Raw genomic sequence first — 12,946 nt, 5'->3', positions numbered from 1 at the left:
AACCAGGTACATCGCATACACCTGAGGTGGCCAGCGCGTCGACCAGCAACCCGTGATTGTTTGTGCCATATTATTGTATTGATCATTCTTATAGCTTTATGATTCTCTCTTTCTCTGACTGGCTAGGGAGCAGATAAATAGACTTCAGGTAATTTCTGAAATAACAAGTAGCTCTCAATCCTAAAAAGGTTGGTCACCACTGGTATACGCAAACCATGTGTTTAACAACTTAGATACAGGGATTGTAAATAGAAAAAAAAATAGTCTCGTGTTATTTTATGTATTTCGTGCATTTTCGTGAAACACACAAGAGAATCAGTACAGTATAATATAAGGAAGCAAGTTAATGATTCTCAGCAAGGGAATATTTAATTAAATTGCTGTAATAAGTTTCAGTTTGTGAAATACAGACTAAATGTATAAAGAAATGAGCGAAGTTCATGATACAAGTAAAATTTATCTTAAAAGTTTATAAGAAATGTTATGTTGGGTACCAGTGGGTCAGTGGTAGAATCATCACTTCTGGTGCGAGACATCCTTGGTTCGATCCCAGAACATATGAGTGTGGTGAGCAGCATCGTGTCTGTGGGATTTCTTAAGTTTCTCCCGTTTCATTTCAACAGATATTTCCGTTCTGAAACTGGAAGAATCAACCATATTCTCTTCAGGTGCAGAAAATTCAGAATGAAAACTGATAGATTATTGTAGTAACCGATAACTAAGAATGTGAAATTTACTATTTATAAAATGTTTTCATAGGCATTTCTGTCTAATCTCATTTCATCTTTCATTTATTTATTTATTTATTTTATTTTATTATTATTATTATTATTATTTTTTTTGAAAAAAGTTTTTTTTTCTCTGTTCAGATAAATTCCTTTTTATTTCTTGCAGCCGAAAATTTTTGTGTATGTGTCAAAGTTTTTCCTGCATGAACTAAAAGAAATTCGTCAGAATAGCAAAAGGAATTGTATTTTTGAAACAACTGAAAGAAGGAATGTTAATAGGGTAGAATACTGGTAAAAGCATTTTGTAAACCGTAAATTTCACTTCGTTCGCAATTATGTATGTATTATATGTGTTTATTTTTTTTTCAAAATATCTTCTTGAATAAGATTATATCTATATCTCAAGAAATGTAATACTATTGTGATTTCATATTTGCGTTGATTAGTAGATTATTTTTCCTTAGGCCTATATTATATTTGGTCGGGGAGTATGATGGTTCAGTGGTAAAGCGCTTACCTCTGGTGCGTGGGGTTCCTGGTTCGATTCCGACCAAATAAATTTGTGGTGGACAACATCGTATCAGTGAGTTTTCTCGCGGTATTCCCATTTCCTCCCACTTCCTCATTCCACCATTTCTTCCATCATCGTTCACTTGCCTTAGCCCTAAAGGGCATAATCGTGGGATGTTGAACTGAAATATTTCATTTTTATATTTTGTCATCAGTATACTCATTCTGGATTTCTTTGTTGTAAATATTCGATCTTTTCACGCTTGCCAGTGAAAAGGTTGTCTTATCTTTGACATGATTCAGATTACATATTACATATCTAAAAATAAAACAACGAAAGAAACAGATAAATTTATTACGAGAATTCTCTCTGTTGGCAAACCTTAGTCAAGGACGCTTCTCATCTTTTAAGACTTTTGGAATCGAAATCTGGTTTAAAAAAACTGATCGGTGTTAAGACTGAACTAAATAAAGTCTAGCACCACTCTATACTTGCCAATGGGAGCACGGTTAGTCACTAATAGACCATTTACTTCTAGTGCTAAAGTTTCCAGGTTCAATCTCCGGACATGCAAGTTTCTAGTGGACAACATTGTGTCGGTGTCTTTTTCTCAGGATTCTCTCGTACTAATTACAACAGTTAACTTCCAACTTATCAAGGACGTTTTGTGAATTCTAGCCTTACAGTAAAATTATAACTTATTAAACATACTACTTTAAAAATGTATTCATCGTAAGAAAAGAAGAGTATATGAAAGGTTTACTCTTATCTATCAAAAATTGAATTACTTAAAATAATAACCATTGGTAGAACGAAGAGAAAAAATCAGCATCTTGAGTACAGAAGATATAAATTTTTTCTCTTGTACTCGTAATTTGGTGCTGATCCTTGTTTAGCTCGAAATCCACGTCATTATAGTTTCAGTATTAAACTACAAAAATATTATCCAGCATTGCATGGCAGGAACAGCTATGACCTCTTTTCAAGGGACGCTAAACTTCAAGAAAGAATTTTTGGGTAATGCCTGTAAGCACGTCTGCTGTCATCGCTGTTGTTTCTGTTTCTAGACCGGAGTTCGCTACCTCTTACGTCAACAAACTCCCCAATTATCTCATGATCCTCAGTCAATATGGACAATTTTGCGCATATATAGTTCACAATGTTAACAAGGTTTATGAAGAAACATATCTCTAATAATCATGTCTCTGAGGAATAGTAGAGTAGCCAGCCCTTCCCGATGGGAGAGCATTTATGTTCATGTATGTTCATGTCTCATATAGGCTCAATACTAAAAAGAGACACAAAGAATTATTAATAGCCACACAGTTAGTAATTTACTGAAAATAACATGTATGGGAACCCGTGTTTCCTGTTGGTTTCCAAGCCTCCATTACCTTACTAAGTAGAATTGTGGAGAAGCGTAAATAAATATTAAAGAAAAACGAGGGGCAATTATTCGCTTTTAGTTTTTCAAACTTTCTGAGCACTAAATATGTAAAACAAAAAGATAAAATAAACAGGTTCTTAGGTAATAATTTTTACTATTCTGTAACATATTTGCAAACTATAAAATACAAAAGATAGAAATTGTAAGTATTATTCAATCTATGAAATGTATCTTCTCTTGCCTTGCCTGTTTTCAGGTGTGGAAAAGCGGCTTATGTAAATCGTAGCTTTGGGAATATATGTTTAAAGACAACTTTGGAGGAAACGAAAAGGCGCCGCTTAGTTAATCAAATAATTTCTTAGTAAATTTATTGAACAATTTGTAGTAATAACAAGATGATCTTACGCTCATATCAAATGCCATTATCTACTTCATTGCTTACGTACATTAGTTGAGTTGATTTTGAATTTAACGTTCCTTTCAGCAGCGAGGCTATATGAGACGGGACCTACTGATTAACGTAGAACCCAAATTACATGAGCTTCTGGGAATCGCACCTTGGTCTCCCACTGCAAAGGCGCGTACGTGAACCGCTTAGCCACAAAGGAGCTTTACGTACATTAGTGTTTTAATACTATCTAAGAAGTACAAACTGGGAAACTAACCTGCGTTTGGTTGTTAATACGAACAATTTAAATTTAAATATTATATATATCTAAAATTATGTTCTTTTTCAGACGTCCATTGAGATGCTTGGTGAATGGATGGATTTCCTGGAGAAGCTGGGACAGATCGATGAAAACGTCTGGACTGGCCTTTCTGATCTCATTTACGTTTGGTGTCAAGTGATGGAGAAGGCTGCTGTAGAATACGCAGGAAATATGAGAAAGCATATATTGGAAGGTACAAAATCTTTTCCATCTTCAACCCAAATAAGCTTCTTTTTTCTTCTTTTTCTTTTCTTTTATTTAATTTTTTTAATAGTAAGTTATTTTGTGCAAAGATGCATACATTTTAAACAGAGTGGATTGATTTAAATCAGTCTGATTTAAATCACGATTTTAATCAAGATTTAAATCACTTGATTTTTTAAATAAAAATCGTTGATTTAAATCAAATTTTGAAATGAATTAATTTAAAGTGAAAGTAAGTAAAATCCCGTTTCTCTTCTGTTATTTCGATTATGGAAGATAATGATCATAATACAATGAGACTCAAATGTATGTACGCACAATATGAAAACGAGTATTACGTAGGGAACGATCAGGGAAAATCCCGTTTGAACGGGTTACGGGTGAACCCTGCTTTCTTCTCTTTGTAACACAGGGTTTTAAAATTTATATTCCAACGGGGAAATCACCATGGACATTTAAGATGAAAACTCTTTTGTGTTCACGTCTGTTTGTTTCCAAATAATAGGGGTCTGATCCCCTCTCCGAAAAAAAAAAAAATAGATTTTAAAATTTTGGGCGAAATGTATGTACTAAATACATAGAAGTTCCTTGGGATCGTAATACGACAAATTTTGGATGCGTTAAAATATCGAATAATACTTTTGATAAAGTGGATACTTGACCCTATTGCAGAACATGCCGCGATCTGCGATGTGATCGCAGGAAAAATTGTCAGAGGAAATAAAATAGCCAACAGAAAAGTATAAAAACGTGCCTGCTATGTATAGAGGTCTTAAATGCACGGACAACTCGCATTTGAACTGTTTTTGACGTCACATAAAGCATATTTTTAACAATCACAATTGTTTCTTCTGCTTGAACTGATCATCTTGATTTTTTTATTTTGGAATTCCTGCAGAAAATTTTTGACTTACAAAAGCTCATCGCATAAAGACAAAGAAAGTTCTGTCATCGGCTAATATATAGGATCAGAAAACGATATTCACGAAGAAATTAAATATCGACTAAAAGCAGGGAATTCGTGTTATTATTCAGTTCAAAATCTCTTATCGTCGCGAATTGTGTAGAGGAATTTGAAGCTTTAAAACATATAAAACGATAATTATGCCTGTTGTGCTATATGATTGTGAAACATGGTCGCTTACGCTGAGGGAAGAACGCAGACTGAAAGTATTTGAGAATAAAATCCTGAAACGAATATTCGGAACCAAAAGGAACGGAAGTGAGGAATGGCGAAAACTTCATGATGAGGATCTGCATAATTTATACCGTTCACCAAACATTGTTAGGGTGATCAAATCTTGGAGGCTCAGGTGGGCAGGACATATAGCCAAGATGGAAGAAAGTATGAACGCTTTCAAAGTTTTAACTGGAAGTCCAATCGGAAAACGACCATTAGGAAGACCTAGGCGCAGATGGGAGGACAATATTAAGATGGATCTCGCAGAAATAAGAATACAAAATAGAAACTGGATTCAGTTGACTAAGGATAGAAGTCAGGAGAGCTTTTGTGAACATGGCATTGAACCTTCGGGTTCCATAGGTCATAGAGTGAGTTAGTTAATTTTAGGCGAAATTTATGTACTTTATATGTATTTCGTGCCACTAGCTAGTTCCAGTTGTTTAAAAATATGCCCCTGCCAAATATCAGTTACTTTCGTGAAAAGAAAAGTGTCATGTTGATATACATTGCTGTACTTTTTCCTTAATGCTTAAGAAACATTGTTTGGGATTGAAATAGGTTAACGATTGGGAATTAATTCAAAATTAAAACCCAGTACTTTCACTTAAATGACATAATTAACATTTAATACTAATTCTTAATATTTTTTCTTCAGTTCGCGACTTGTATTATACGAAGAAAAAGATTTGATTTAAATCAAAAAAATCGATTTAAATCAAAAAAATCAACAAAAATGATTTTTTTCAAAAAAATCAACAAAAATGATTTTTTTCAAAAAAATCAACAAAAATGATTTTTTTCAAAAAAATCATGATTTTTTTCCACCCTGATTTTAAAAGATGTGGGCACAACATTATGTTTTTAGGTTGATTGAAGTACTATGTAGTTACTGTTTGCAGTTCTTTATAAAGATCTGTGGATAAGATTTGAGAAACCGTCATATGTATACGTACAACTGTCAAACACAATAAATTTGCGTAGTCCTGGTACTAAGACTTTTGGAACGTAATAACGTTAAGATTAGTTTGATTTATTGATTATGTTTTACATTAAGTGTGCAAAACTGTTCATGAAGGTGCGGACCTATTCTGTACTTGAACTCCGAATCACGCAGGATTTCTCAATTGCTGAATATACAGTTCACGCACCTCGAACAGAACAAACCCCTTCCCTCGACATTGTCTAATCTCTAAGATAGCTGGATAACGGATCATAATACAAATTTTGATGCCGTCAACAGTATTCTCTCGCAGATCCAAACGTCTATAATGTCGTCTGCCTTACGTTGGCAAATTATATATTTAAAAAAAAAAAAAAATATATAGTTCCTCTGGCGCCAACAAATTTAACCTGTTGATCTGGACTTATATCTCGGTTGTACTGTCTGAATTTGTTGACACGACCCGGTTTTTGGGTTTGACTTTCGATTGCCGCTAAACATAAAGCATCACATATTCATAATCCTAAATACTCTTGTTTTTGAGCTCTGAATTTACTTCGTGCTTTCCCATCACACCTGAGGTGCTGATCGTATTTTTCGGTTATGATTATATCGTAGGCTAATTCGGTCCAAGGTAGACTATGAATAAATTGCTTATTCATTAGCTCCTTCCTTCCTGCGGAAACAGCTTTATACTGTTACTGTTCATCAGCTGGGAATTCGGTTAACTACTGGTACCTTTTGTACTAGTCCTGTTCGTATAGTACTGCCAAAATGTCTTGAGCCGTGGCAAAAATACGAACTGAAGCTCACACCCACGCGTTGAGGCAATAAGGATTCAGTTGTTTGCTAAGCGAGAGAGCCTTAGCGAAAGGGCGTGGAATTCCTTCAGCCGATAGCAGCGCTTGGAACGGAAGACTAGGTGTCAAGTCAATGTAGTATATCTAGTCTTTATGCAGAAGCAAATGAACCACCGATAGCCGATCGCTATGAGAGACTTCTGGAAAAGTATACAACACATGTGTCTTGTATTTTTGACCAACCCTCTGGTTTTCCGTTGAGTTGTGGCCAGATTTGTGATTGATATTTTTTAAACATGGATATTATATTTTAAGAAAAAGAAAATGATAGAAGAAAAAAATTATTGTGATTGATGTACAAGTACATATCTTGGCTATTTTTAGTCGTAGTCACCATGAACCTCCAGACATTCCTGGTAGCATGGCAAAACCTTCCGTATACCATTTGTAAAAAAGAAAGAAAGAAAAAAAAGCCACCTGAGAGTCTGAAACCAGTCCAAAACTTGTCTTCAGCACTTCACTGTCATTGAAACTCTTCGGTAAAAGCCACTCTTTCAGATGAAGAAAAAGAAGTAAATTGCTGGGGACAAGATCGGAGTTGTAGGGAAGGTGTTTTCAATAGTTCCCATCGAAATCTTCGAATTGTCTCGACAGTACGATCAGCTGTGTGTGGGCGGGCTTTATCATGGATCAGAAATATTCCAGAGCGTAGCGTTTCACTCTGCCAATTTTGGATGGCACGTCGTAGATTATTTAGTGTTTGGCAATACATATCTGCTGTAATTGTTCGTCGTAGTTCCAAGAATTCCAGAAGATTACACCCTTTTGGTTTCACAACATAGGTATCATAATTTTGTGAACTGACAATGTTTGTTTGAATTTCTTCGCTTTAGGAGAAACCAGAGTGCTGCCTTTCATTGACTGCTGCTTCGACTCCCCATTAGCGTACGATATTCAAGTTTCATCCCGTGTCACGTCACCATTTGAGAAAAAGATTGTTCCCATTCATCCTCCAACGAGGCAGAAAATCATGTACAACTGTCATTCTTGTGAGCGTGTCAGCAATGTCAATCACAATTTGATATACTGTTTTCGCATAAACTTCTGGAAACTCTTTGGCGAGGCTCAGTTATTGTGACCCGGCAATTGAATCGGACTTCCACGTTAACGGGTTCCAATAGATCGTCCGTCTCAACACTAAGCCTTCCGCTACGTTCACCGTAATAAACATTTGAACGTCCTTCCCGAAACACACTTCACAAGTGTTTGACCTTCCCTTCACTCATTACTGTTGGTTCATAAGTGGAATATAATTCCCGATGGATTTCAACTGCATTCGGTCCTTTGGCGTTCAGAGATCGTATGACAGATCTCGCTTCACAATTGGTGGGATTTCGGGTCACGGCGGCCATTTCATCTTACTACTACTCGCATGTACGCAACTTCAGTCGGACGATTCTATCTCTGTTGTAAGCACAGAATACTAGGGCATGCTCAAGTTCATGAGTTTTGCTAACCTTGCGGCAAAATTTATCGGCTTTTTTGACATGCGCTTCGTACATTCGTGCTGACGAAACTTTTACTGTGACGAATATGAGTAGGTGTCATCTTTGCGCCTTGATTGCTACGTGTTTGTTCTCTTCCACATGGTTGTTTATTGTATCTGTTGGGTATTGAATAGTGGGGAATATCAGAGTTGGCAATAAATGACTAGTGCTTTACGCCATGTACGTGGAGTAATAGAAGAAAATGAAATGTATTAACCTGTGGTTGTTGAAACCTGGATAATTGCAATAAGAAGTGAGATTCATGTTACGATTGCTTGTGACTTAAGATAAGAGTACAGCATTATTCGTAAGTGTATCTAGATTATGTCCAAGTTTATTAACGGAATAAATAAGTGATTAATAAGAGTTCATGATAATTACTTGTAGTAATTTAGCTACCCAGATTAGTACCTCATCAGTGCAATTAGCTGTGCCCAATCTTTGGTTAGTCCTATTTTTCCCTTTAATCAATATCTTCCGTTGTGTTGCGCGCTAAACAGTACACAAGCAACTAGGAATTCTAGCAGAAGTTCGGTGCGTTACCAGAACAGTACCCCGATTTTAATGTGATGTATATGGACGATTCTGAAAGAAATAATTCCGTTGGCCGGGCCTTTGTCATGGAGTGCAGTCTGCATCGCCTATGTTCGGTATTTACTGCCGAATTAAGCTGCTCTTCAGCTCTTGGTACGTCGTGAATTTATCTTCACCGATTCACAAAGCGTAATTGTAAGCCTGGAGAATGTCTTTACTAATCGTTCGAGACCCGTACGTAGAAATGCCTACATGGCAAATTACGTTTTGTTTGAAAAAGCAATTTACAATCCTTTGTAATTTATAATGTTCTGTATCTATTTAGTACCTATGATTTCACCGAAAGGTTCCGTTGTAAAACTGCTCACATTAGCAGCATGAAACTTAAGTTGATTACTCTATAAGTTGTATTCATCGTATAAAAATACGTATCTGAGACTTGGTCCGGCTTCCTGGAGGCGATATAGTGTAGTAAGTAAGGGTTTACTCAATGAGTGGTGGCCTTGCATGATGTTCCATTTAACCGCAAACTGCATCGGACTCGAGGTCCGGTGTGGTTTCAGGCTCATAAATAATAAGTCCCGTCCTTCTTATCGCAATGCAACACCAAGTTTGCAATATTCCAGTCATTTTGTTGCAATAATAAAAAATCAATCAATCAACCAATGTACAATTGTAGAATATGGAATATACGTATGTGGTTTTTGCTGTTGCATTGTTATAAACTTATTTCTAATAGTTAAATTGTTACTATAGAAATATATTCCAGTAAAACTGGAGTGGTGTGTGATTAAGTTTTTGAAGGTAAGTTCTTTGAATATAATTCCTCAGTAAATAGAAAGTAAGTACTCATTCATTGTTATTTGCATAGCAATTTTATAATCACTCAGGAACATTTTGTGAGAAGAAAATAGCTTCTGAAATATTTGAAACTCAATTATTCAAGGGCCGCGGTGGCTCAGTGGTAGAGCGTTCACCTCTGGTGCTTGGGATCTTGGGTTCGATCTCAGCCCCCGCCAAGTGAACTTTGTGGTGGACAAACACCGTGTGCGTGGGTTTTCTCGGGGTTCTCCCGTTTCCTCTCACTTTCTTCATTCCACAATTTCATTCATTACTCATCATCACCGTCTCCTTTAGCCTAACCGGCATAACCGTGGGACGTAAAGATTTCATTTCATTTTTCAATTATTCAATTTCTCTTTAATAAGTTTGTATGTTTAGTATTCAAATCATGTTTCGAATTTGAAGTATAAAAATTTTACCACGGAGATTTGTACAATGATAGTATAGTGTAAGAGAATTCAGAAGTTATCCGGATGCTTAAATTTGTCGCACAGTATCACTGGTAAGAACAGTATCGATACAGAGTAAGAACATTGGAATGCCGACCATCACTTGGTACCTACAATACATCTGAAGCTTAATTACGAGTGGCACAACTTGGTCTCGGTCGTTGTATCAAAGGATTACCATTAAGTTTTTAGTGAGGAAAAAAAATTACCAGACTGCAGAAAATACAAAGAACAATATTTTTGAAGAACAGATGGAGAGCACTCACATCGGCCGAAGTTCTATCTGTTCTTGAACCAGCGGAATGTAACCGATCCGATGGCAAAAAACCTCATGGAAGAACGGGAAGATTTTTTTTCTTATTTATTTATTTCATCTTCTCTGACACTTTTGCGTCATATAACCTTACTCTTTCTTCATCATGAGAATAAGCTATTGCAGCCCGAAGAGAATGCGAGAAAAGAAGAAAATATAAAAACTACTCAATGGATACATATTTGTGACCATAGCCATTGAATGGAGCGGCACGTGGAGCCTCGAAAGTCTCAATTTCGTCAAAGAAGTAGGCCAACGTATTGCACAGGTTACTGGTGACAATCGGCTTTTGCTTTTCTTATACAATGTATCAGTAAAGCAGTTCAGCGAAGCAAAGTGACTTCCATTTTAAGTACATTACTTCTTGGCAGATTATTAGAAGAGTTTATTATTATTATTATTATTATTATTATTATTATTATTATTATTATTATTATTATTATTATTATTATTATTATTATTATTATTATTATTATTACTATTATTATTACTAACTGTGCATAGTCAGTGCTGTTTTGCATATACCATAGATTTCAATTCATTCAATGCAACAGTGAAATTTGATCATTGAAAATGTTCACGAACCCTATATATATATCAATGTTTTTCTGTGTTAAGAAAGCCGGAAAACATTGGGATATTGAAAGACAACAGGCACATTAATGTCGTATCGTGACTGAGTGGCTAACACGCGTGGTCCCGGGGTCGATTTCCGGTGGTTGTACTTCGACTAATGATTCCGATCTCACTTTAAACAGTAGGTCCTGTCTGATATAGACTTTTTGCTAGAAAGGGATGGCATACTCTAGTCAACCAAATGATAGGCGTATCATAACCCAGAAAGCTACTTATGAACAAAAATATCAGTGGTCACAATGCACAAAACTTCTTATCCGTGCAACAACGTGAAAAAGGAGATGTCAAGAACATAAGAAATGGATCACCGATGATTGGAAAAGGATAATGTCTAATGATGCATTTTGGTTTCTTTCCAACAGCAGGCTGGGTTTATGTATGGCTAGAGGTCTGCGCGAATATAAAATATCGCATCCGCAGCATCTTTATTCGCACCTGCGTCCGCAACACCTCTATCCACACCCGCATCCGCAGATAATGAGGTAGCAAATATATACAATTTACATATTCTATAATAATCATGATTTCGAAAATATTTTAAACACATTTTAAGTAGCTATCTTTTGTAGTTTTCTGAATCAAACGAGACGATACATTATATCAGTTTCCTCGTGATCAAATACCAACTGCGCCGAATAAAATGCAATATAAACCTTGCATATGCAAATTAGAAATTAATGAACGATCTTTAGAGTTTTGGTTCCTGACTTCTCAGGCTGGAAAAACTTTATTTAAACATATTTCTTTATCTCCAAGGCCAATGGTCTGAAAATTTTCAGCTTTATCAGAGGGGCTTTGGCTGCAATTCTTATTTTTCTTTGTGCAGTAAATAGAGGTATTTGGGGAGTAGCGAAGGAGCCTGTCATTTCGTTCTGTTTAGGTCAGAGATGTCATTCACCTAAAAACGGCTGCAAAAAAATATTGAAAAGAACAATAAAACGACAATTCTCTCGTGTCATTTCTTGTCTTTTTGCTGTCACTGAGTCACAAACTTCAAACACACCTATTTTGATTTTAGTTATTTTGCAACCGGCTTTAAAACTTTTAATTCAAAACAAACGTTTCTTAATGCTTTTTCCACCATTATCACAAATTTTATAGCTTTTTTTAGGTAGGGAAAAGATGTAGGAAACCATATCCGCAACTTTATCCACTACCCGCACAGAAAAGAAATATATATCCGCAGATACCCATTTTGATGCGGATATCCGCATCCGCGCAGACCTCTATGTATGGCCTATACCCAAAGAGACGAACTGCCTTACTACTGTTAAACATGGCGGCAGCTATGCTGGTATGAACTATAATTTCATGGTCCTATTATTATTCTCAAGGGACAAACAATATGAACAATTTAGATTACCAGGCAAAAGAAAAAAGTACATAGTTTCCTAACAGCGACAGTCTTTTAAGATTACAATGCACCAATACGCACAGCCAATCGTGACCTATTTAGAAGTGGTTTGAGGAGCGTGGTAGAATGAACTTTAAGACTCCTGCCCCACCGAATTCCCTGACATCAACATGTGTGAACATTTTTAGAGCAGTAAGTCCGGTGCAGTTTTCCTCCTCCATCATTGCTAACGAGAGAGTACAACATGAGATGAATAGTTTACTACTTTTCTAGAAATGAATATAAGTTTATATTCTTCAATTCCGGAATAAATATAAGCTCTACTATAATGCCCCCGGATAATGTAATCGCTAACGCTCTCATCTTCGGTGCGAATGGTCCCGGTGAGGACATTCGGTCAAAAGAGTATAAAAGCTTTTTTTTTATGTCAGCCATCGTAAGGTTTTTCTGGGTTTTGCTCACTCATGCCAGGTAAATGCCGTAATGGTACCTAATATGAAGGTCCTAGGCCGCTTCCTTCCTTCCCTTTCCTCGTATAGTGTGATCGCCTAGGGACGTGGCCATAGATGTCGAAAGCCCAGAAATGTAATTACTAATTTCTAACAAGCTCTGTTACAAAGTAAGTACCCTGCTGGTCTAGTGGCTAGCTTGTGTGGTCTGGGTTTTTGATTATCGTTGAAAGAACAGTAAAAATTTGAATATATTACGGAGGTTCCCATTCCACCGCAAACTAGGTCTACGTCTTATATAGCGTCGGTGCTGAAAAGCGATGCTAAAGTTCAATAAATAAACGAACATGTATAAACT

The 12,946-nt window shown here is 36.2% G+C and overlaps 1 protein-coding gene across 3 annotated transcripts in view; it reads left to right on the top strand.

Moving 5' to 3' along the window:
* Nucleotides 1-12,946, top strand: part of LOC145690714 (uncharacterized) — a 163,465-nt gene that overhangs the window by 136,998 nt on the left and 13,521 nt on the right. For all 3 annotated transcript variants that reach the window (XM_081765882.1, XM_081765883.1, XM_081765885.1), the window contains exon 19: nucleotides 3,364-3,529. In XM_081765882.1, coding sequence (XP_081622008.1) covers nucleotides 3,364-3,529 — 166 coding nt within the window. The remainder of the gene's footprint in view (nucleotides 1-3,363; nucleotides 3,530-12,946) is intronic.

The sequence above is a fragment of the Thermobia domestica genome, chromosome 7 (genome assembly GCF_964235325.1).
Source record: "Thermobia domestica chromosome 7, izTheDome1.hap1.1, whole genome shotgun sequence".
Lineage (NCBI taxonomy): Eukaryota > Metazoa > Arthropoda > Insecta > Zygentoma > Lepismatidae > Thermobia > Thermobia domestica.
Note: the sequence above shows the minus strand (reverse complement) of the source record. Positions and strands in the feature narration are given on the sequence as shown.